This window comes from Scyliorhinus canicula, chromosome 4 (genome assembly GCF_902713615.1).
Source record: "Scyliorhinus canicula chromosome 4, sScyCan1.1, whole genome shotgun sequence".
Classification (NCBI taxonomy): Eukaryota; Metazoa; Chordata; class Chondrichthyes; order Carcharhiniformes; family Scyliorhinidae; genus Scyliorhinus; species Scyliorhinus canicula.
In genome coordinates this window covers 169,987,331-170,013,826 of record NC_052149.1, presented here as the reverse complement: position 1 = coordinate 170,013,826, position 26,496 = coordinate 169,987,331, and the positions used below count along the sequence as shown (strand labels likewise).

Here is a 26,496-nt window from a genome sequence, read left to right as displayed (position 1 = left end):
CTTAGTGCCGTGGCCAATGGCTCTATGGCCAGATCAAACAGTAACGGAGAGAGGGAGCACCCTTGCCTCGTCCCTCAGTGTGGTTCAGAATACCCCAACCTCAGCCAGTTTCGTACGCACACTCGTTACTGGTGCCTGATAGAGCAACCGCACCCAGTCAATAAAGCCCTCACCAAACCCAAACCTTCCCAACACCTCGCACAGCTAATTCCACTCCACCTGATCAAAAGCTTTCTCCGCATCCGTTGCTACCACCTTCTTTGCCTCCTCTCCTTCTGAGGGCATCATAATAACATTTCGAAGCCTTCGAACATTGGCCTTGAGTTGCCTGCCCGTAACAAATCCCGTCTGCTCTTCCCCTATCACCCCCAGGACACAGTCCTCTATCCTTGTGGCCAGTATCTTAGTCAGCAGTTTGCCGTCCACATTCAGTAGAGGAATCGGCCTATATGACCCACATTGCTCCGGATCCTTCTCCCATTTCAGGATCAATGAAATTGAGGCCTGCGACATTGTTGGGGCAAGGACTCCCTTCTCTCTTGCTTCGTTAAATGTCCTCACAAGCAGTGGGCTCAATATATCTGAAACATTCTGATAGAATTCCACCGGGTAGCCATCAGGCCCCGGGGCTTTGCCTGACTGCATGCCCTCCAGCCCCTTGATTATTTCCTCAATCAAGGCTCCCTGCCCCTCCACCAGGTCCTCCTCCACCCTCAGGAACCTCAACTGATCCAGAAATTGCCTCACCGTCTCCACCCCAGCCGGGGGTTCCGACTCATATAATTTACTGTAAAAGTTCTTAAACACCTCGTTCACCCCCGCTGGGTCCAGGACCGTATTCCCACCTGTACTCTTTACTTTACCTATCTCCCTGGCTGCCTTTCTTTTCCTGAGCTGGTGCGCCAACATTCTGCTTGCCTTTTCCCCGTACTCATAGATCGCCCCCCTTGCCTTCCTCAACTGTTCCACTGCTTTCCCTGTGTCAACAGCCCAAACTCCACCTGTAACCTCAGCCGCTCCCTCAGTAGCCCTAAGTCCAGGGCCTCCGAGTATCTCCTGTCGACCTGGAGTATCTCCTCCACTAATCTATCCCTCTCAGCCCATTCCACCTTTTCTCTGTTGGCCCGTATCGAGATTAATTCCCCTCTGACTACTGCCTTCAAAGCTTCCCAGACCATTCTGGATGGACTTGTTAACCCGCCCACAGATCATTTTTTCTGCGGGCAACTCCACATCCAGTCTCCACAGCGGGTGTTGCCCTCTCTCCACACCAACCCGTAGACAGTGGCGTGCAGGGGGGGGGGGGGGGGGGGGGGGGGCGACGGTGCGTTGGCCCCGGGCAGCCATTGGATGGGGGCATTCAATGCGCCTGGGCTCAGAAACATCCCTGGGTGAAGTTTGCGCGGCCTGCCCGCACTGTCACAGGAGTTGTGGGGTTGATATGTTGGGAAATGTGCCGTTAACTGGAACCCGATTACAGGGCTGCTCAGAGCCCACACAGCCTCGTCACAATTCTACCCAGTAATCAGCTATATAAATATTTGTGTTGATTTACACAAAATTCCTTCAGCATCATAAATGTGATGCTTCCTTCAAGTGCAGGAAGTAAGTTTGTCATTCTGCTGCCGCCCGGGGTCTAACTTGGTGAGAGTCTGTGGGCGCGGGCCTGCTTTGTGTCAACAGAGGCAGTGGCTGGAGTAAGAGCCTGAGTCTCCTCGCTATGACCCTGCGCTGAACCTTCTGAGGGTTGCTTAGCATAAAGACAGTGATTTGAGTATATGAACTCAATGATCTAATTGAGTGTTCATGTCACAACATATCAAATATTGTCTGTTCTCCCTTAATGAACTGGCCTAGCCAATGGCACATCACCAAAAAAACTCAACAGAACTTCCGTTCCCCTGGAAGTGGTTATTAATTTACTAGTCACCACCCTCCGCAATCGCTACTCTGCTGGGCATTAATTGGAGAATGTGAATACCGCCGCTCTCTCGCACTCTTGAACTTAGCTGAGTCAGACTGCAGCTGGGTTTAGACTCCTAAAGAGCGGCAGCATCTGAACATTGATTCAGAATAATTCCGGTCAATGGGAAGTGACTCTTTCAGGTCAGTTCCAAACTGTCAGAAAATCAACAACGGTCCCCTATTTTGTCAGAAAATGTTCAGTAGTGACAGTCTTAAATCTGAATGAAATATTATTTGCATTGATATTAATGTGTTAACACTTGCCAACACGATCAGGTAACTTCCGTTGTTACACTAACAATAGATTTCAACAAATTCAGCATTCCACATCTAAACAGAGAAACACTTCAACAAAACCCATCCATCTTATCTTTGTTACCGTCCAATGCGCGGGAAATCTCCACCAAACCAACAAAACATCCCGCGTCAGCTGGCTATGCGGAAGTGAAGGGTGAAAACGCGTCAACATGGATTACTTTTTGAAAGTCAGCTGGCTGTGTGCAAGGGGAGGAGCTGAGTGTGGAGACCGAGAAGCGGCTCCTGTCCAGGGAGGAAACCCGTTCCCTCAAACACGAGCTGCTAACTCAGCCTGACTGTCACAGAGACAAACTGATCCAACTTCCCACATGTGCCAATGCAAATAAGGTGCAAAGCCCATGTGTGTTATATGTAGGGAAGCACTGGCAAATGAGAGGAGAAGTTTCAGATTTTGCAAAAGAAGTGGTGAGTAAAAAATTCCTTTTGAGGTTGAGACCCCAGAGTCATTTATTAACTGACAGCTGCCTCCAAATGAAGTGACTATGCTGCTGTACCTGACCTGTGATAGCACAGAGCCCATGTGGCTGTCAGCATTAGAATCTCCCAGGAGTATCCAGTACTGAGTAAAATAAACCTTTAGTTTTTATTGCCCTTCACGACAACCTACATGTGAGAGATTGGATTTTCTGTCCTCACAAAGATGAAGACGGCAGAAAGGAACTGGCTGAAGACTGCCTGATTTGTGCATTGCCCTCTTCTCCTGTGAACCTGAAGGGAATGTGATTGTGAGGACCAAGCAGGCTCACCTTTTTCATTAAAGGTAAGCGAATGTGGCGTGTGCTGTAAAGGTCGGCCGGCATTGGTCCTGAAGGTGGGTTGGTTGGCAAGAAAAAAATGTTTGAAAAACATTGTTGTAGAAGACAGTGAAATGATATACATTACAGTGTTATGTGAAGTTCCAGAAATAAGGCAGAACTCAAGGAAATATTACTCAAACTGAAGGGAATAATTTCTTTGAGCTTTCTTCCCACCAATTGGATTTTATGGCATGCAATTATTGGCCGGATAGTCTGATAATTAATAAATGCAGTTAAAGTTACATATTTTTTACTGAACTAATATAATTTATCTCCATACCTAGTGAAAGATAAGTTGTAAATTTCCAGATTTCCTCAACAGTTTTAAAGGTGAGAACAAAGAGATCCTTTTCTGCGTGCGTGGACACCAGTCTTGCTGACAATTCCTGAAAAGATCAAAGATCAAAAATTATATAATTTATAAGACAACTGCAATTAGGGGACATTTGCTCAGTGTAAGCTCCGCAATTCCACAGTCAGTAGTTGCATAATAAAACGCAGGTCAGATTTTTGTCAAGGAGGTGGGAACGCAGAAGTCAGGAAATTTACATCCTTGAAAAGCTCGCTAAATTAAGTTGTGTGTCAGGGAGGCAGGCATGAGCTGGAGATGGACCCATTGGCTCCAGTGGCAGGCCAGAGGTAGCAACGGAGGCAAGTGGACAATCGGGCCAGCAGGTTAGAAGGCACTGATTACTGCAACATCAGCCTACTCTATTCAGGTCTCTGAGACCCTCTAACCCTCATCGCTCAACCTGCTGCCCCCCCACCCGCACTGCTGCCCCCCACCCCCGCTGCTCCACCAAACCCCATGCCTTCTCCATGCGTCCCTCATCTCCCATGCCCCCTCGATGACCCCATACCCACTCATAGTTCCTATGCCCCCTACATGCCCCCATGCCCTCTCCATTCCCCCTCATGTTCCCCACCCATTTCCACTCACCCAGCATTTACTAGGTACACAAACAAGGAGCCATGAAATAACCTGGCAAGTCTTTGTAATGTTCATGAAATAAGAACAAAACAATCGTTCAAAAATCCCTTTGAAACATGTTGTCCATCTTACCTTCTGATAAATCAATCAAAAACAACCAGTGAAATTCCAATCGAGGAAACCTTTAATATTTGCAAAATAAATACACAGGCATTGAATAACCACTTACAAGAAAATCAATTTACTTCAGAGTAATAAAGCTGTCAATCAAACAAAGCACGCAGTCCCATTTCCAACAGTGTAAACAAACCCCTATCAGGTCAAGTACATTAATCATTTGTGCAGCTCAGCCAAGCATTCATAGTGAGGTAATCTGGAAACTGTATCAACAGAAGCAGGTCAAACAGATGGCAAAACCTTTGTTTTGCTCGATGGTCTTTGCTGAGCTCTAAAAATGGCGAATGCATTCAGCTCAGTAGGAATTGGTTACTCAGTTGCAAAGGGGAGTGCTAGATCTGTATTATTGGCATCATCATTACGTTGTGATAATCTGATTGTTCTTTTCAGTGCCTCTGCGTTTAGTTGGGACTGATTACGATACATGATGTGGATTGCACGTTTCCTCAATGGCACTTTCATGACCTCTGACAGGCAGTTTTATGAGATGGCAAGAGGGGCAACATTTTTCAAAGGGAATGTTGAATGCCTAAATTCTTTTCCTGGTTTTTGACTCGAGATTATGCTTTCCTTGTGGTTCCTCATTGGGCCAAATGAGCTGACAATCCAAACACATGTCCATGATATCGCTAAGACCTTCTATTTCCGCCTCAATAACATTACCCTCTCCTCTCTCATCCATGCGACTGTTACATCTGAACTGGACGGTTCCAATGTGCTATTGGCTGGCCTCCAACATTCTGTAATCCAGAGACTAATGCTCTCAGTACATGGGTTCAAATCCCACTTTGGCAGCTGGTGGAGTTTCAATTCAAATAATAAAATCTGGAATATATAGTGAGTCTCAGTAATGGTGACAGTGACACATACCAACAATTATTGTAGAAACCCATTTGGTTCACCAACGTCCTTTCGGGAAGGTAATCTGCTATCCTTACCTGACCCGGCGTACGTGTGACTCCAGACGCACAGCACCGTGGTTGACTCTTAACTGCCCTCTGAAATGGCCTAGCGAGCCACTCAGTTCCGGGGCAATTAGGGACGGGCAACAAATTGCAACAATCAATATGTTGTGATGCATGTTTCTTTTGACAACAGCAACTGCTTACGTTTACATATTGCCCATAATGTTGAATAGTGTCCTGAAGCACTTTACAGAAATGTGAATAAAGGAAATACCAAAGCAGAGGAAATATAAGTCGAGGTGGCCAATTACTTTATCAAGGGTTTGGGTTTTGAGGAAAGCCTTAATAAAGTAGAATAAGGGAGAGAGGTAGAGGGATTCAGGAGGTTAAATTTCTATGCGTGGGTCTGTAGCTGCTGAAGGCACAACACCTGCCCCCCCACCCCCCTCAACTCTCCTCTGTGGGGGTGGTAAGGATGGAGGAGAGATTGTTTAAGAGATTTACAGCTGGATGGAGAATTAAGGTGCTGCTGACTAACGCTACATCAATAAGGAGGCATTAGGCAATGGAGCGATTTAAACACAAGGACCAGAAATGTAAAACACTGAGAACCAGGAGCCAACGAAACTCAAGCTTGGCACCATCTAGGACACTTGATCGGAACCTTATCCACTACCTTCACAATTTATTTCCTCCAGTGCTAGCACAGTGGCAGCAGTGGGTACCATCTACAAGATGCACTGCTGCAACTCACCAATGCACCTTCTGATGCGTTAGGCAGGTTGGTTCAATGTGGACTGCACTTGATGCAGTGAGGCTGGAAACAGACCTCTAACACTGGAGAAGATCCAATACAATTTTATTCAACGATAGAACTGATATACATGCTCAACTGTGGGTCGGCACTATATTGAACTGACTGGCGACCTAACACTAGCCTGACCAGACTTACTAGCTACCGCATGGTGTTTGCACTGGCTAGCTCGTGGACTCTGACTGTCTCAGTGGCTGGGTCCAGAGAGAGAGAGCGGGAAACCTATTGCCCTCTGGCTTTATAGGGGTAGTGTCCTGTCTGGTGATTGGCTGCACTGTGCTGTGTGCTTACTGGTCATCCTGTGTGTCAATCACTGCCTGTCTGCACTTCATTACATACATGAGTGGATATTATGACATCTCCCCCCCTTTTTTTCTAGATAAATAAATATTAAGGTGTGCGTGTGTATATATATGTGCCTGACTATATGCAAAAGGTGTTAAAATTAACATATATACATGGGAAGGTGTCGATAGTGCAGATACATGGCAAACAAAACGATATTTACAGAGGTCAAATCGATGAAGTCACAAAATGTACAAAAGTTCAGTCTATAGATTTAGTCTTTGTGGTGGGCGACGAATTCTTGTTGATTGCCGCAGAGGTGGATCAGGAGCCACCTCCACTTGGATAGGCGGGATCGCTGCTATCGCGGTGGTCGCGGGGGCCGGCAGGATTGCTGGTAGATCAGTGGCCTCATGGTAGGGTACGTCCGGAGGAAGCATCATGGGCAGCGGGGCACTTCGGTCAGGTAGCGGCCATGGAACTCTTCGCAGTGCCCGTCTGTTGCTCCGTAACAGGGACCCATCAGCCGTGCGGACAAGGAACGATCTTGGGGCCACTTGTTTGATCACCACGCCATTACTGGCTGTAAAAGCAAGGACCGTTGTCACTCATTACCGTGAGCGGTATGCCATGCCTAGAGAACATTTCTTTGCAGGTTTTGATCACCGCCTTCGATACGAGGTCGGACAGTTTCACCACTTCTGGGTAACTGGAGAAGTAGTCGTCCAGGAGTACGTAGTCACGCCCCTTGGCGTGGAAAAGGTCGACACCAACTTTGGACCACGGAGAGATCACGATTTTGTGTTGCTGCAATGTTTCTTGGGATTGAGCTGGCTGAAACGTCTGACAGGTAGGGCAGCTGAGGCAGTCAAATGGGAAGGCTGAGAAAGGGGTCCAAATTGTAAAGCAATGTCCTGGCTGATGCCCGGCCAATAGACCGCCTCCCGAGCTCTGCGTCGGCATTTCTCTCATGGAGTTGGCCGAGCCCCATAACTCGCATGCTCTGCGGAATTACGATCCTGTCGAGTTTCAGAAGGATGCCTTCCACCACCAACAGGTCGTCCTTTACGTTGTAGAACTGGGGACATTGTCCCTTCTGCCAGCCATTGGTAAGGTGCTGCATCACACACTGTAGCAGAGGATCCTTGGCCGTTTCCTCACGAATTTGGACTACCCGTTCATCAGAGGCCAGAAGGTTGGTGGCACACAATTGCACTTGCGCTTCTATGTGGCAGATGAAGTCAGTTTGTTCACACGGTGTTCTAATGGACCTGGATAGGGCATCTGCAACGATGAGCTCTTTGCCTGGCGTGGAGACAAGTTCAAAGTCGTAGCGGCTTAGCTTAAGAAGAATTCGCTGTAACCGAGGTGTCATGTCATTTAAATCCTTCTGGATTATGTGGACTAGAGGCCTGTGGTCCGTTTCTACCGTGAATTTTGGCATGCCGTAAACATAGTCGTGAAACTCCTCAAGAACACATCGATCGCCTCAAGCGGGTATTCCACAGAATCTACGAGCATGGCCTCCAACTCAACAGGGCCAAGTGCTCGTTCAGTCAATCAGAAATCAAATTCCTTGGTGGCCACATCTCGCAACAAGGCGTGTGGCCAGATGCTGACAAGATTTTAGCTATCAACGCCATGAAGACCCCAGAGGACAAGAAGGCGGTCCTCTGCTTTCTAGGGATGGTCAACTTCCTCGGGAAGTTCATTCCAAACATCGCTTCCCACACCACAGCACTCCGCCATCTCGTCAGAAAGTCGACGGAATTCCAATGGCTGCCCACTCATGATTAAAAATGGCGTGAGCTGAGGGCAAAACTCACCACAGCCCTGGTTCTGGCATTTTTCAATCCTACCAAGGAGACCAAAATATCCACAGATGCGAGCCAGGACGGTATTGGGGCGATGCTCCTCCAACAGGATGACTCCTCTTCCTGGGCCCCAGTTGCGTATGCCTCCAGAGCCATGACGCCCACTGAGCAACGGTACGCTCAAATTGAGAAGGAATGCCTGGGCCTCCTAACGGGAATCGACAAGTTTCACGACTATGTGTATGGCCTCCCAAAATTCACGGTTGAGACGGACCACAGGCCATTAGTCCACATCATCCAGAAGGACTCAAACGACATGACACCCCGGTTACAATGAATCCTTCTCAAGCTAAGCCGCTACGATTTTGAACTTGTCTACACGCCAGGCAAAGGAGTAATTGTTGCAGATGACCTCTCCCGGTCTATCACCACACCGTGTGAGCAAACTGACTTAGTCTGCCAAATCGATGCACGGGTGCAACTGTGTGCCTCCAAACTTCCGGCCCCTGATGAGAGGGTCGTTCAAATTTGTGAGGAGACGGCCAAGGATCCTCTGCTACAGCGTGTGATGCAGCACCTCACGAATGGATGGCAGAAGGGACAGTGTCCCCAGTTTTACAACGTCAAGGACAATCTGACGGTGGTGGACGGCATCCTTATGAAGCTTGATAGAATCGTGATTCTGCAGAGCATGCGAGCTATGGTGCTCGGCCAAATCCATGAGGGTCACCTGGGGGTCGAGAAATGACGCCGCAGAGCTCGGGAGGCAGTATACTGGCCGGCATCAGCCAGGACCTTGCCAACACAGTCCTCAACTGCCCTACATGTCAAATGTTTCAGCCAGCTCAACCTAAAGAAACTCTGCAGCAACATGAGATAGTGACCTCCCCAAGGTCCAAAGTCAATGTCGACCTGTTCCACGCCAAGGGGCGTGACTATGTCCTCCTGGTCGACTACTTCTCCAATTACCCCGAAGTAGTGAAACTGTCCGACCTCACATCGAAGGCGGTGATTAAAGCATCCAAAGAAACGTTCGCCAGGCATGGGATACCGTTCACAGTGATGAGTGTCAACGGTCCCTGTTTTTACAGCCAGGAGTGGTCTGAGTTTGCCCGGCTATACAACTTTTGTCACGTCACCTCCAGCCCCCACTACCTGAAGTCAAACGGGAAGGCTGAGAAAGGGGTCCATATCGTCAAGAGATTACTATTCAAGGCTGCAGACTCAGGCTCCGACTTCAACCTGGCGCTGCTGGCATACAGAGCAACCCTGCTGTCCCACTGGGTTGTCTCCTGCGCAGATGCTCATGAATCGCACTCTGCGAACCATGGTTCCAGCCATCCATGTTCCAGACCTTGACCACTTCATGGTCATACAGAAGATGCAGCAATCTCGGGCCCAACAGAAATCAGCATACAACGCTAATGCCACGGATCTCCCCGAGCTGGTCCCAAATGATCGTGTTCATGTGCAGCTTCCTGACGGTGGCTGGTACGCCACAGCTGTGGTGGTCAAGCAAGTGGCCCCGAGATCATACCTCATCCGCATGGATGATGGCTCCTTCCTACGATGCAACAGATGGGCGCTGCGCAGAGTTCCACGCCCGCCACCCAACCGTGATGTCCCACCTCCCACAATGCTTCCTCCGGATGTGTCCTACCATGAAGCCACCGATCTACCAACAATCCTGCCGACCTCTGCAACCACCGCATTGGCGGCAGTCCCGCCTATCCAAGTGCAGGCGGCCCCTGATCCACCCTTGAGGCGGTCAACCAGAATTCATCGCCCTCCACAAAGACTAAACTTATAGACTGAACTTTTACACTATTTTGTTACCTCATCGTTTTGACCTCTGTAAATATTTTTTCTACCGTTTCATCTGCCCTATATCTGCACTAGCGACACCTACCTATGTATATAAGATCATTTTAACACATTCTGTATATAGTCACGCACATATACACGTACACACGCACCTTACTATTTATTATCTGAACACAAACACTTAAAAAAAGGGGGGGGGGGGAGATGTCATAATATACATCTATGTATATAATGGAGTGCAGACAGGCAGTGATTGACACACAGGATGACCAGTAAGCACACAGAACAGAGCAGCCAATCACCAGACAGGACACGACCACTATAAAGTCAGAGGGTACCAGTTTTCCCCCTCTCTCTCGGGACCAAGCGTCTGAGACAGTCAGAGCTCGTGAGCTAGCCAGTGCGAACACCATGCAGTAGCTCGTAAGTCTGGTCAGGCTAGTGAGAGGTCTCCATTCATTCAGCATAGTGTCAACCCACAGTTGAGTATGTATTTATAGTTTAGATGTTAAATAAAATCGTCTTGCATCTCATCAAGTGTTTGAAGTCTGTCTCTCGCTACACTGCATCAAGTGCAGTCCACATCGACCCAGCCAGCCCAACACATCAACCAGTGACACCCAAATAGTGTTAAAGAATAAAATAAAATATTGGGCAGCGAGGCCAGTGGTGATGGGCAAAGAGGATTGATATGGAATATGTTAGGGGCAGAGTTTTCCTTGAGCTGAAATTTAGGAAGGTTGAAGGGTGTGAAATTAACTGGGAGCACAATACAGCAATTAGGTCTAGAGGTGAAGAAGGTTTGGATGCATGTCTCAACACAAATGAGCTGAAGTTAGGGTTGACGTGGATGATGTTACAAACCTGGAATTGGGTGCTCTTTATAATACTGAGGATTGTGGAGTTGGAAGATCAGTACATGTTCATGTGGAATGACAAGGCTTTGAATAACCTGGGTCAAACTGAGGCAGTGGTTTGAAAGGAGATAGAGTTGGCAACATGCCACAGAAACTAGGAAGGAGACTACTGTTGATGGCTTCAATCTTGCCAATAATTTGCTGAAGGGACTTATGACTCAACCAACACTGGTGTGCAGCAACACAAACAGAAGGGAGAGGTTGCATAATGTGATATTTCAGTATGTATTGGGAGGTGTTAAAATCCATTTGGTCCATTAACCCTCTGAAAGAGCATCCTATCTAGGCTCACTCCCCCACCCTATCACTATAATTCCACCTAACCTGCAAATCTTTGGACAAGTGGGGTCAATTTTAGCATGGCCATCCACCTAACCTGCACGTCTTTGGACTTTGGGAGGAAAGCAGAGAACCCGGAGAAAACCCACGCAGACACAGGGAGCTCGTACAAAATCCACAGTCACCCAAGGTCGTAATCAAACCCGTGTCCCTGGCTCTGTGAGGCAGCACTGCTAACCACTATGTCACCGTGCCACCCCATGTCTGTGACTGAGTTCACCAAGGGGCATTATGTAGATGAAGTATGGGGGAGGGCCAAATACGGAAGCTTCAGGAATTCAAGATGGTGTACTATGTCAAGATAAGTCATCGCTGAAGACACTCGAGCTACGATTAAATAGTAAGAGCAATGCCTCAGAGCAGGCTAACAGAGAAGGAACACTGGAGGAGGTTCTGGGATTGACCATGCTGAAAACTGGAGAAAGATTAAGGAGGGATCATCTGGCATGGTCACAGTCAGAGATAAGGGTATCCTTGTATTTTGTTAGTGCCATTTTGTTGGTGTAAGAGAGGCAAAAGCTTGGTGAGAAAAATTCAAATAAGTTACACATACAGGATAGTGGCTTACATTAAACAGCGCTACAATGTCTTTGTTTTCACCCTCTAGAATGCAGAACTTCTTTCTTGCAATCTCCTGAAGACTATGATCAAGAATTCCAGACTTTTGTCTGGTAACACAATATGATAATGTCACACCTGAAAATGAAGAAACGCAGATCAATCAGTGTATTATGTTTTTCCCCATACTGCTCTACAAGTTACACTGCTGAAGTATATCAATTTTAACAAAACAAACATGAATATTTTAAATATTTTGGATCTATGCAACTAATTTTTGCTCTTTCATTTAAATAATTCACTTTAATTGGACTGCAGTAATGCAAGAAGCCAGCTCAGCATTACCTTCTCAAGGGCAATTCAGGTACAGACAATCACATCGCAAAATGATTTTTTCAAATGTTTATTTTAGTCTGTAATTTTCTTTTCCAGTTTGGGCAGCCGAGCAAGCAGCTTACACCAAATGGAAGTGAAAGTGGCACTAAATTGCTCATGATTCACTGGTGCTGATTGGAGACCCCTGAACATGCAGGTTGCAGAGAAATTAACTTATTGAATTATTACAAAGAAAGAAGCTGCTCAACATTTAGGGAGGAAATTAACAGAAAGTATTAAACGCTGATCAAATTCCCACCAACCAATTAAAATCACACTGAGCTGAATCAAACTATACTTAACACGGAGATTAGCCTTATTATGTATTCATAATTGAGCCGGTTGGCCTGAGCGAAAGAGAAAAAGGCTGGAATGCAATTGCTTAAAGAAATTGCTTGAGTATTGCTGTACAGACTATGGCTGATGAATGACATACTGTACTGCATGTGTATTATTTCTATAAAGCTCCTCTTATTCTTTACTCTCTTTGTCTATGTATGATGATGTTGGCGATACTGCTTGTAATGAAATTGTGGGTGGGATTTAACTAAATGAGAACAAAGTCCCATAGGGAGCATGTTTAGCCATGTGTTTCCCAGCACTCGCAGCGTCGAGAAACACACTATATAATGGTAATCGCAATAGGGGCCTCAATGGAGAATGTGCCACCAGGACCACATATAGCCCCGTTTTGTGCACAAAGGAGCTCTGCTCACTGAAACTCCTCAGTGTAGCGTGAGATCAAGCTGCTATTTCAAATTGGTGTCCCAAACTCCGAGGCCCACAAAGTGACCCCTGACCCCACCCATAAGCACCAACGCACTATGGGAAAGACCCCGGTCCCCCCCCCCCCCCCCCCCCCCCCCCCCTCCCTACAGCCCCAACATCCATGCAGGGCACTCCTGGCATGATCATCACCGTGCAAAAAAATGCCAGCTTGGCACCTTGGCAGTGCCAGGATGGCACACAGGTGGCACTGCCAGGGTGCCCAGGTGGCACCAGTGCCAGAGCATCATCCTGCCCAAAGTCCATGCACCTGGGGCCTCTGCTCCCACGGGAGAACCCCACAAGTACCGTTCTGTCTGGTCCCCATTTGTGGAGACCAGAACCAAAAGATCATTGCCCGAGATCTCCGAGGTGAAGGGATTGATCCCAAAGCCTCGGACACCTCGGGAAGAGCTTAATATGCAGATTTGATTTTTAAAATTATCCCACCCACATTGGGCGGGATTTACATCGCAACATCCGGGTGGATCCCGGGAGTGTGGTCTCCTGACTTCTATCACGCATGCTGCACCACGGCAAGATGCTTTTCGGGAGCAGCATGGCTGTAAAAAAGCGCCCTCTATTTATTTTTAGGCCTGTCTGCAACTGGGTAGCTTGAACAATATAGGTTTAATTGATTTTCAGATATTGGTCGTGAGTTCACGGAAAGATTTCCAAGTGTCATTTCAGGCAGGTGTTTTCCGCCGGCTCTTTCGGTGAGATCCACACCGGTGTTCAAGGATCACAAGGATCTGTTCTGGGGCCGTTGCTGTTTGTCATTTTTATAAATGACCTAGAGGAGGGCGCAGAAGGATGGGTGAGTAAATTTGCAGACGACACTAAAGTCGGTGGAGTTGTAGACAGTGCGGAAGGATGTTGCAGGTTACAGAGGGACATAGATAAGCTGCAGAGCTGGGCTGAGAGGTGGCAAATGGAGTTTAATGTGGAGAAGTGTGAGGTGATTCACTTTGGAAAGAATAACAGAAATGCGGAATATTTGGCTAATGGTAAAATTCTTGGTAGTGTGGATGAGCAGAGGGATCTCGGTGTCCATGTACATAGATCCCTGAAAGTTGCCACCCAGGTTGATAGGGTTGTGAAGAAGGCCTATGGTGTGTTGGCCTTTATTGGTAGAGGGATTGAGTTCCGGAGCCATGAGGTCATGTTGCAGTTGTACAAAACTCTAGTACGGCCGCATTTGGAGTATTGCGTACAGTTCTGGTCGCCTCATTATAGGAAGGACGTGGAAGCTTTGGAACGGGTGCAGAGGAGATTTACCAGGATGTTGCCTGGTATGGAGGGAAAATCTTATGAGGAAAGGCTGATGGACTTGAGGTTGTTTTCGTTAGAGAGAAGAAGGTTAAGAGGCGACTTAATAGAGGCATACAAAATGATCAGAGGGTTAGATAGGGTGGACAGCGACAGCCTTCTCCCGCGGATGGAGATGGCTAGCACGAGGGGACATAGCCTTAAATTGAGGGGTAATAGATATAGGACAGAGGTCAGAGGTGGGTTTTTTACGCAAAGAGTGGTGAGGCCGTGGAATGCCCTACCTGCAACAGTAGTGAACATGCCAACATTGAGGGCATTTAAAAATTTATTGGATAAGCATATGGATGATAAGGGCATAGTGTAGGTTAGATGGCCTTTAGATTTTTTCCATGTCGGTGCAACATCGAGGGCCGAAGGGCCTGTACTGCGCTGTATCGTTCTATGTTCTATGTTCTATGTTCTATGTTCATCCTCACTTACTCAATTTTCTGGGCCTTGGGGAGATCCTCCGCTGTCCAGCCTACACTTAGGGCGGGAGCTAACCAAATTGCAACAGAGTCACATGTCGAGCTCATTTAGTTGGGTGTTCTCGCAGAGCCAAGAAAGACCACGCTATTTAACGGGCCTCAGCAGGGAACGTTCTACCAAGGCTGCACTTTGTCCCGTTTCCTGCACTGAGGAGCTCCACTTGCCAGGACTCCTCAGTGCAGGAGGAGATCAGGATGCCATGTTTAAATGGCGCTCCGATCTATCAACCTCCCTGACACAACCCTCAGACCTCCAAAACCCCTACTCGCCTATAGGTGGGTCCCCGACAACCTCGCACTACTATGTTACCACTGTCAGGTTGATACTGCCAAGCTGCCGGGGCAATGCCAGAGATGGGTCCTGAAGGGGGAGGGGTGTGAAAGGCGGCCTATTGATAAGGCCCAGATGCAGGCGATCGATATTCAGGGATGAAGCATGCCATCAATGGGGGAGGGTGCAGGGGTTCCTAATGTCTATGGGGGAAGGGAGTAGGAGAAGAGGGTCTTTAATTTCATTTTGAGATCTCTGTGAAACCAGGCTTGCTGGCGTGATTGGGCCCCTTCCTTCCCAATAATGGCGCAAAACATGTCCTCTTCATAAACATGGCAAAGTGTGGTAAGATATTGTCTGGAAACCTACCTTTTTGGGGGGGGGGGGGAGAAACACACCAGTTTTCTGATTGAACCTGATGCTTTTCCATCTATTTGGAAAATTCTGCCCATAAAAGTGGCCATTTGGCTTTCACAAACAATTTGCTCTTTAAACTTCCAACATTTGAACAGTACTCTCTGCTGTCATATTTTGGTATTTTGAGTATTTTCTTTACATGGAAATATTTGACGATTGAGTTATTTTTAAATGCTGTGTTTTAACACAACATGAATTCGCACAATGAACAGTGGATGCTGGGCCAATTAACATTTTCTTAAGTGCGATTGGCAGATATATGTTAGGTGAAAGCAAGAAAGGACGGTCAAGGTGGTGAAATACATTTCCTGTACAGATTAGCTTTGATTCAATTAATCAGTGGAACATGCACGAGTGGCTAAGAACTCATGCAGAAGCACTTAACTGTAATGAAACATGTGGAAACTTTTAGGGGCAGCCATAAGTGCTGCCCAGCATAATCAATGTCAGTTATGAATACCAAGAGTGCTGCAACGTAGTAACTGGCTTACACTTACTCGATGGTCAGATGGAATGAGTCATTCCCCCAATTTCTACTGCTTTCGTAACTGCCTGAAGGTCTTCTCTATTGAAACCTGCTTTATGACTTTTGCTGTCTGTAATGGTGTTTCCAGAAGGATATTGTGTGTAATTAAGTGTTTTGCTCAGCTGCACTGAGCCTCCTTTGCTTTATTGCCAAGTCTCTCTGGGTGGTAACATTCTACAATAATATTGGAGACACTGTCAGTGAAACACATTGAGCTGTGTTGTATGAGCGTCTGTTTAGTGTAGCTTATAGTACCTTTGGGAAATTCTAGTTCCACAGTTGATCCCAGAGAATGTTCTTCACAGTCTGTGTTCAGGTCCAATGACTGCGATTCAGTCTGATGCTCCCATTTACCTAAAATAGTTCTCAGCATTAACATATATTGCTTTATCGTTCATTGCATATCCTAAATATATAGATACATTCTGAGCCTGAGGTTTTAATGCAATGTTTAACTGTTACATTTTTCATTGACCTTTCCATCCATAAAATATTTTGTGGGCTGAATAAAATGTCTCCTGGAGGAAATAAAAAGGCTTGCATTTGTATAGCACTTGTCACAATCACCAGTATTAGACAGGGTAGATGCGGGAAGGATGTTCCCGATGACGGTGGAGTCTACAACCAAGGGTTACAATCTGTGCATACGGGATAAACCATTTAGGACTGAGATGAGAAGAAATTTCTTCACCCAGCAAGTGGTGAGCCTATGAAATTTTCTACCACAGAAAGCAGTAGAGGCAAAAGCATTGTATGTTTTCAAGAAAGAGTTAGATACCGCACTTGTGGTGAAAGGGATCAAACGATATGGGGGGAGGCGGGATCAGCCTATGGAGTTGGATGCTCAGCCATGATCATAATGAATGGCATAACAGGCTCTAAGTGCCGAATAGCCTCCTCCTACTCGTTTCTGTGTTTTCATGTCTTGAGGCGCTTTACAAGAAATTAGGTACTTTTGAAATGTTAGGAAACAAGGGGCGCGATTCTCCGCTCCCCACGTCGGGTGAGAGAATCGCGGGAGGGCCAGGCGACTCATTTCACACCCCCCTGGTGCCCCCCGCGATTCTCTCACCCCCCGCTCGGAAGAATCGCCGCTTGCCGTTTTCACGGCGAGCGGCGATTCTCCGACCCGGATGGGCCGAGCGGCCTGCCGTTCGCGACCGTTTCACGACGGCGGAAACCACACCTGGTCGCTGCCGTCATGAACATGGACGCCAAAGGCCCGTTTGAAGCTTGTGGGGAGCAGAGAGGGGAGTGAGCACCACGGCCGTGCTCGGGACGGGACTGGCCCGTGATCGGTGCCCACCGATCGTCGGGCCGGTGTCTCAAAGCGACGCACTCTTCCCCTCCGACGCCCCGCAAGATGAAGCCGCCACGTCTTGCGGGGCAGCGGAGGAGAAGACGGCCACCGCGCATGCGCGGGTTTGAGCCGTCAGCCATTGTGACGTCAGCCGCGCATGCGCGGGTTGGAGCCGGGCCAACCTGCGCATGCGCGGCTGACGTCACTTAGGCGCGCCGGCCGCGTCATTCTCGGCACGCCGGCTTGACGAAGGCCCGGCCGCCGAGAATAACGGAGCGCCGCTCCTAGCCCCCCTGGGTGGGGGTGAATACGGTGAGAGGAGCGGCCTCCGAGGCCGTCGTGAAACTCAACCGAGTTCACGACGGCCTTCCCAATTTTTCCTGGGAGTGGAGAATTCTGCCCAAGGTAAGCAATTTGTGCAAACCAAGCTCCAACAAACACCAATCTGATAATAACCAGATAATCTGTTTTTTTGTGATGTTGATTGAGGGATAAATACAGGCCAGTACACTGGTGATATTTCCCCTGCTCTTCTTCCAAATAGTGCCATGGGATTATTTACCATCCACCCAAGCAGGAAAATGGAGCCTTTGTTTAACACCTTCTCTGACGGACACTCCATCAGAACTGCACTGGGAAAACTGGTCATCACAATCTTCTGGACTGCATATTAACAAAATAAAGCATTATATATCACAAATGTGGCAAAACATGTAACTTTGGGTGGGATTTTCCCATCCCTTCCTTAATGATACCTGCTGCTGGTGGGACCAAAAAGTCCTGACAATCAGTGACAGCTAGCACAATTGGATAGCGCCAGGGTCCCAGGTTCGATTCCCGGCTTTGGTCACTGTCTATGCGGAGTCTGCACATTCTCCCCATGTCTGCGTGGGTTTCCTCCGGGTGCTCCGGTTTTGTCCCACAGTCCAAAGACGTGCAGGTTAGGTGGATTAGCCATGATAAATTGCCCTTAGTGACTAAAGAGGTTAGGAGGGGTTATTGGGTTGCGGGAATAGGGTGGAGGTGAGGGCTTGAGTGGGTCGGTGCAGACTCGATGGGCCGGGTGGCCTCGTTCTGCACTGTATGTTCTATATTCTAATGGCTTAAAAAGGAGGGGCGAAATTCTCCGACCCCCAGCAGGGTCGGAGAATCACCTGGGGCCACCGAAAATCCTGCCCCCGCCGTGGCAGAGATTCTCCGTCACCCGGGAAGTGGCGGTGGCAGGAATCACGCCACTCCGATCGGCGAGGCCCCTGCGGCGATTCTCTGGCCCGGATGGGCCGAAATCCCACCGCTGGGAGGCCTCTCCCGCCACCGAGGTTTGAACCACCTCTGGTGGCGGCGGGATCGGCGGCGCGACCAGTCCCCCGGGGCCCTGGGGGGGGGGCGCGGGGCGATCGGACCCCGGGGGGGTGCCCCCACGGTGGCCAGGCCCGCGATCGGGGCCCCCCGCTCAGACTCCGGGCCAGTGCCCTGGGTGCACTCTTTCTTCCCCGAAGCGGAAGAGAAACCCACATCGCGCATGCGCCGGTGTTGACGTCGGTGGCAGCTGGCCGCTGGCGTCACCGCCGGCGCATGCGCCGACCGGCGAAAGCATTTCAGCCAGCCCCGCTGCCGGGCGGCGGGCCTGAAAGGCCGCTGGCGCCAGTTTTTTGCGCCAGTCTTCTGGTGCCAACCGCTCCGGCGCGGGGCTGGCCCCCAAAGATGCGGAGAATTCCCCACCTTTGGGGAGGCCCGACCCCGGAGTGGTTGGCGCCACTCCCCTACGCCGGGACCCCCCGTAACGCCGTGTAGGGGAGAATCCCGCCCATGATCTCCATTCAGATTTGAATGGTAAGTATCTTCATTTATTCTAATATCATATTACTTACTATCTCCAGCCATACACTGACGGCGGGATTCTCTGGTCCCGCTGGCAGCGGACCTCCACCCATGGGTTTCCAAGCGATGTAGAGTGGCTTCAATGGAAATTTCTATTGATAGTGGTGGGAGCAGAGAATCCCGCAGCCAGGGGCGGGATTCTCCGCCGGCGGGATTCTCCGATTTGCCGGCGCCCAGGAGTTTCCCGATAGCATGGGGCTGCCCCACAATGGGAAACTCCATTGACCGGCTGGCGTAACGGAGAATGCCGCCAGCGGGTCAAGGCAGAAACGCGATGCGGCAGGGCGGAGAATCCAGCCCCAGGTACATGGGAGGCCAGAGAATCCCACCCATAAGGGTTGAGTTTTCCATTCCAGCCTGCCTGAGAAATGCTTAGGTCCCATTTATGAAGCAAGGGAAAACGCGACCTAAAAGTCAGATGGACATATTTCTTGACTTCTGTGATGCCGTGGACTCGCTTGTTACGAATGGCATATTTGTTTGGATTGCTTACACCTGCAAGTGGTGTATGCAATGAGGTAGCAGGGTGTATAAACAGACTTTCCACCTCATTTTCCTGCCCCAATACCAGAGGAGCAAGAAGAAGAGTTGAGTTCTAGGCCCTGGAGTTTTCCCAAGGGCATACTAACAAAGTAATCCCCAGTCAGATGATATATGAGTGGAGAAGACAGCAAATATTGAAGAACCAAAGAAATTAAGGCCGGGATTTTGTGGTAGTTCCCACCTGTAGCGCACCCCTGCCGGGGGTTTCCTGGAGGCATGAGGTAGCTTCAATGGGAAACCCGATTGACAAGTGGCAGGGGTATAGAATTCCACCACAAGGCAACAGCGCACCACCAAGAAACACACGGCGAGGGGGCTAGAAATTTTAGCAGATGCTGGAAACCTAAAAGAACAAACAAAAACCTGGACAAACTCAGCAGGTCAGGCAGCACCTGTGGAGGGAAATGGAATGAACGTTTCAGGTCGATGCCCTTCCGTCAGAACAGAAGAAAGACAGAAATATGATGTTTTTAAGCCAGTGGAAGTGGGGATGGAGCAGAAGGAACACAAGACGTCTGCGATAGAGTGGGAGCCAGGGACGATTAAATAACAAAAGATTTTGAGATGTAACAGCCAAAGGGAATGGCAATAAAGAAACAAAGGTTGTGTCCAAACAAGGTATGAATTTACCTCTCTTTATCCCTTCAAGTTGCCTTCACAAAAAGGTAAAATCGAGAGGCCACCCAGCTGACAAACCAGACAGCCATGATGCATCACTGCTCAAGTTTTCTTACAGTGGCTGCACATCCCCACCAGCTTTTCGGTGCAAAGTACTATCAAAGGGTAGGCCTGTGCTTGGATGCATTTGGCCTCGACTAATAACCTGAAGCTGTAATCGGGAGCAAATTCACATTGCGTCCAGTGGAGTGAACTTTGCATCCATTCCACTAGACCCATGTGTGGTTTTTGAAAGGAAGAAAAAGGCAGTGGAATTAGGCCATCATTATTCAAAGATTTTAAATCTTGAGAATAATATTTAGTGAGCTTGTTCATAATTTGCAAGTCCTAGATATTAGGACTTAATAGCAAAGCAAGCAGTGGTCAGAATGCAAAACTATGTAATTAGATCAGGAATTTAGTTTAACTATGTTTTAAACTCAAATGATGTGAGCAGTTTCATTTTATACTATTGCATTTCCAAGGCTACTCTGTGTGGTGCACTGACTTCTGCCTTTGCAAATAAACACAATCTCCTTTGGTGAAAAGAATTTTCAAGGATGTTCAAAAGATATTGGGTTACCAATGAAAACTGCTGTAACCAATGTTTCAAAATTAATTTATATATTTATTATGATATTTAGAAGGGTAGAAATGCATCCAGGAAATTGAATTTTTACACAGGTTTTCCAATTTATAATTACCTATTGCCATTTTATCTCCATGTGTAGATTCTGCATCTGATTCAATAGACCGTCGCTGCAGATCGGACCAGTAACCCGAAGAGTTAAGAGATACAAAAGGGGATTGTTTCCCTGTAAGGAGATAAAATGAGTCAGAATTAAAGAGTATTTATAATGAGACTAAATACTGCAGTCCATTGAAGAGTTGAACACAAATCATGTGTGTGACTTTTGTGTCTGTGATTCCACATTAGTAAGTTCCCAATTCCAATGTAGGAATAGAACCAATTGTGTTGTCATGCATTCTCTAATGTCTGGTGAAAAAGGCATTATCAGAACCTTGAAGGTAGAATATAAACTCAGCATTTTGAAATAAGAATTTCCCCTTCAGCTTTCTTCCATTCTTTTGACTTGTTGGGATTTGTTCTAAAGTCACAGGCAGCTCTCCAGCAATTCTTCATTTGCAAGCCTAAACATAACTATTTTGGATGTTTTTCTACTGTAAAAAAAATACACTCTACTGTGGGGCAAGAACAGACAAAGTATGGGTTGTATTTGCCTGGAGATGACTAGCTCCACAAGTCATCAACACAACAGAGCATTCACTATTCCTGTGTAATGTCTGAGACTCAGATCATAAGGTGGGACATGTGGTGCGCGATTCTCCCAAAACGGGAGAAATCGCACGGGTTTGACGCCAGCGCGCCCCTTCCCGACCGGGAACCGATTCTGGTCCCCGGTCGGGGCTAGCAGCCCGACGCCGCAAGCTCCGGCATCACGGGCTTAACGAATTTCGTTAAGCCCGCTTGCCGGAGTTAGCGCCGGCTGACGCGTCATATGACGTCAGCCGCGCATGCGCGGATTGGAAGACTCCAACCCGCGCATGCGCGGATGACGTCATCGCGTATTTGCGCGAAACCCGCGCATGCGCGGGCCGGGATGCCCCTCAGCCGCCCCGCGAATGGATACTGCGGGGCGGCGGAAGGACAAATAGTGCGCGGGCATCGGGCCCGCTGCCCACGATCGGTGCCCACCGATCGCGGGCCCATGGCACCCTTGGCACGGCCGTGGTACTGCCGTGCCAATCGGTGCCATGGTTATAAAAAGCGAGTTGTTCCCGCCGTTTTTACGAACGGCCAGACCAGGTCTGTTTGCCGTTCGTAAAAACAGCGTAAAGGGCTGGGACTTCGGCCCATCGAACAGCTGTGAATAGCTGCCGGCCGTAAAAAAACGGCGGCAGCGATTCGTGTCGGGAGTTGGGCAGGAAAGGGGGGGGGGGGGGAGAGAATAGCGGGAGGGCGGGAAAAATGTCAGGAAGGCCCTCCCGCTATTCTCCGACCCGTCGTGGGGGTCGGAGAATTTCGCCCGTGAATTTTACAACTCTGGTAACCTCGCATTTAACTAAAAGGAGGTGGCCTGTTTGGGTAAAAGGCCTTTTCCCTTTTCATGAGTACAAATTTCTCACAGTGAATCTCAGCTTTCAGTTCCTGCATGAAAGGCAGCACTTTATGGAACTTCCCAACACCTTCAAACATTGCAACACGTCTATTTTTCGGTCACATGAACTGTGCCGACAATCACACTAATCGATCTGTAACTATAAACTGGATGCCATATCAAATGTCTATCTTTCCTGGTAAGTGTTTGTCTATTTAAATAATGTAGAAGAGAGGGTCTTCAGATTCCTGGGGCATTGTAATCAGTTCTGGAGCAAGACGATATGCTCCTGACTAGGGCCAGAGCAATGTCCTTACTGACAAATTAACTAGTGCAGAGAGAGAGAGCTTACATTAAAATGGTGAGGAAGGGGCACAAGGATGTGGCAGTAGAGAAGAGAGGCAAGACAACGTGCATAGAAAACTAGGAGGGACAATTAGCAACAGAACAAAGAACAGTGTAAAAGGGCAGGAATTAGATGGAGAAATAAAACAAAGGATTGGATTTGTTTATTGACACGTGTAGCGAGGTACAGTGAAAAGAAAAGTAACATGGCATGTGTATTCATTTAAGAAATGTTACAAATACGGTTGATAAGTTGTAAGCATAAGCATAAGTACAAGGGATCATTTTTTTATCAATTTGTTTCTAGCACAAATAAGGAAGCAGAGTTGGATAAAGTGCTGGAGAAAAAAGTGAGAATATCCAGGTAATAGTGATCATTATATCATTAGGTACAATAGGTGTGGAAAGAAACCAAAAAAATCCATGGTGACAATTTTCCTGCAATAGTACTGAAGACTTATGTTCCAAAAATGAATGTGCCCCTAACTAAGCTATTCCAGTACAATTACAAACATTGGCATCTACCCAGGAATGTGCCCAGGTATGTCATGTATCCCAAAAGCAGGACAAATTCAACCTGACTAATTATGTGCCGCGAGTCCAGTCTCGATCATCAGTGAAGTAATTGGTAGGGTAATCAACAGTGCTATCGAGCAACACTTGCTTCACAATAACCTGTTCAACTGATATTTAGTTTGGATTCTGTCAGGACCATTCAGCTCCTGACCTCATTATAGCCTTCGTTCAAACATGGACAAAAGAGCTGAACTCCAGAGGTGAAACGAGAGTGACTGCCCATGACATCAAGGCAGCAATTTAACTGAGTATGGCATCAAAGACAGCAAAACTGGACTCAATGGGAATCTGGAAGATGGTCATGGTTGTTGGAGTTCAATAGTCTCAGTCTCATGATATCACTACAAGAGTTCCTCAGTGTAGTGTCCCAGGCCAAACCATCTTCAGCTGCTTTATCAATAAGCTTTCTCCCACCTCAAGGTCGGAATGGGGATGTTCACTGATGTTTGCACAATGCTCAGTGCCATTCATTATTCCTCATATATGAATGCTGCCCATGTTCAAATGCAGCAAGACCTGGACAAAAAAAACAGAAAATGCTGGAAAATCTCAGCAGGTCTGACAGCATATGTGAAGAGAGATCAGAGCTAATATTTTGAGTCTGGGTGACTCTTCGTCAAAGCTGGACAATATCCAGGCTTGGGCTGACAAGTGGCAAGTAACATTTGCACTACACAAGTGCCAGGCAATGACATCTCCAAGAACAGAGAATCTATTGCCTCTTGACATTCAATAGCAATACCATTTCTGAATCCCCCGACTATCAACATCCTGGGAGTTACCATTGACCAGAAACACACCTGAACAAGACATATAAACACTGTGGCTAACAGAGTAGGTCAAAGGCTAGGAATCCTGTGGTGAGTAACTCGTCTCCTGACTCCCCAAAGACTGTCCACAATCTAGACACACGTCACGAGTATGGTAACAGAGGCAGCTGGCTAATTAAATCATCAGCTCCCTTCGCTGAAGTAGGATTTGTGTAGGCCAGAAATGTGAAACCCAGCACATGCAGCACAATGGCATAGTGGTTAGCACTATGGCTTCACAGCACCAGGGTCCAAGGTTCGATTCCCGGCTTGGGTCACTGTCTGTGCAGAGTCTGTACGTTCTCCTTGTGTCTGCATGGGTTTCCTCCGGGTGCTCTGGTTTCCTCCCACAAGTTCCGAAGGACGTGCTGTTAGGTAATTTGGACATTCTGAATTCTCCCTCTGTATATCCGAACAGGTGCCGAAATGTGGCGACTAGGGGCTTTTCATAGTAACTTCATTGCAGTGTTAATGTAAGCCTACTTGTGACAATAAAGACTATCATTATTATTATATGCATATTACATCAGCATTAGATTTGTTTGGGGACCCAGGGCACGTCTTTGGAGAAGTAAAGTACCCTCTTGGATATGGTCCCAGAATATCTTTGGAAGAGTTACGGCAATTGTTAAAGATAGGCATGATTGTGCGTAACTGTCAAAGCCTTCATAGAACTGTCAAGCTGTTGAGGAATTGTCAAAGAGCTGTTAAAACACATTGGAACTGTCAAAACGATCAATGGGTTTAACTCTGCTGGGCCTTAAATTTAAAATGTCTGGTGTTCAAAAAAGAAATCATTGCCTGACATTTCATCCTGTCTCTTGACAGAAGCCGAAGGCTCCCATGATAGGATTTGTTCTGCAATGACTAACTTTAAAAACTAGCATTGTCACATTGGACGCCTGCTAAGTGAGCAGTTTGATTGAAAGCTCTAAGCTGTTATAGAATAGAAATATTTGTTTTCATAAGTGATTAGTTGAAGGAATTTCCATGTATTTTTTTTTTTTTAAATTTTAGATTACCCAATTATTTTTTCCAATTAAGGGGCAATTTAGTGTGGCCAATCCACCTACTCTGCACATTTTTGGGTTGTGGGGGCGAAACCCACACAGACACGGGGAGAATGTGCAAACTCCACACGGACAGTGACCCAGAGCCGGGATCGAACCTGGGACCTCAACGCCGTGAAGCGGTTGTGCTAACCACTAGGCCACCGTGCTGCCCTGGAATTTCCATGTATTGGATGTTTTTTAAATCAATGATAAATAGTCATGTCATCAATAGGCAACATTATTTTATGTTAGTCTCGCGAGGGGAGGGGGGCGGTTGTCCTTGTAGGATACTAGAGGTGCTGGTAAGATGGGGATAAGAGTAAAGGGTGATGCTGGCAGCATGCAAACATTAATTGGCACTGAGTTGGTACAGCGACTAACAAAGGCCATCGGGATGTGTGGGCATAGGGGGTAGCAGTGGCAGCCATGAATGGCTTTGAGTGGCAATGGGGCATGGAAGGTGGATGGGGAGTATATGTTAGAATAGTCTGGCAATAGGTTGGCAAGGATAGGGCACCGGGTGTGTGTGTGTGTATTGGGAGGGGTGGTGAGGGCTGGAGAATTATTTTTGTTTTAATCAGTTTTACTATTGCATTCAACAAAGTACTGAAGCACACAGATAGGCCTCCTCCCAGCCCACCTTTGCACCCAGCATATCTGCAGTCATCCAGGCACTGAGCCCAATTTTTAATCCAGCCTGCCCTCACCGGATCAGAATTTGTAAATACAGGCTGTCAATTTTAAAGGTCAGTTTCGCAATTCTGTCATCTCTGCATACCCAACCCAGGAGCAAAAATCTGGACCTATGTCTGACTAACCCTTCAATGAAGTAGCAGAAAGGGATGATGAAGGTAGTTCCATGGACATAGTACGTGGGGACTTTACAAAAGGTTGTAATAAGTACCTTATAATAAAGGTATTTTGCTTTTAAGGTTGAACAACGAATCATAACTTGGGTATCTAATTGACCAAGGTATGGGAGGTAGAGAGTTCACTGGGGTGAACTATGCAGTGAGGTTCACCAGAGGTCCAAATGAGGGCAATTTCTTTTCTCGTTATATACAAGTTGGATGCATAGGCAATATAATTTTGGAGCTTGTGAAAGGTTGACAATGCAGTCAGGAGTGAGAGGAGTAATATTTGGCCATGTTGCCAACTTCATGAGCATATGGGGAGGTGGTGGCATTGTTGTATTGTCACTGGACTAATAAACCAGAGACCCCGAGTAATGCTCTGGGATCCAGGTTCAAATTCCACCTCGCAAATGGTGAAATTGGAATTCAATAAAAATCTAGAATTACAAGTCTAATGGTGACCATGAAACAATTGTCCTAAAAAACAATTTGGTTCACTTATGTCCTGTAGGGAACAAAATCTGTCGCTCTTACCCAGTCTGGCCTCCATGTGACTCCAGAC

At 47.5% G+C, this 26,496-nt stretch overlaps 1 protein-coding gene across 6 annotated transcripts in view; it reads right to left on the bottom strand.

Annotated features, from left to right (window-relative positions):
• The window catches only part of sh3tc2 (SH3 domain and tetratricopeptide repeats 2), a 133,376-nt gene that overhangs the window by 75,759 nt on the left and 31,121 nt on the right, over nucleotides 1-26,496 (bottom strand). For all 6 annotated transcript variants that reach the window (XM_038795528.1, XM_038795526.1, XM_038795527.1 and 3 more), the window contains 4 exons: nucleotides 20,883-20,993; nucleotides 16,053-16,151; nucleotides 11,655-11,782; nucleotides 3,361-3,466 (listed from right to left, as the gene is read on the bottom strand). In XM_038795528.1, the coding sequence (XP_038651456.1) occupies nucleotides 3,361-3,466; nucleotides 11,655-11,782; nucleotides 16,053-16,151; nucleotides 20,883-20,993 (444 nt within the window). The remainder of the gene's footprint in view (nucleotides 1-3,360; nucleotides 3,467-11,654; nucleotides 11,783-16,052; nucleotides 16,152-20,882; nucleotides 20,994-26,496) is intronic.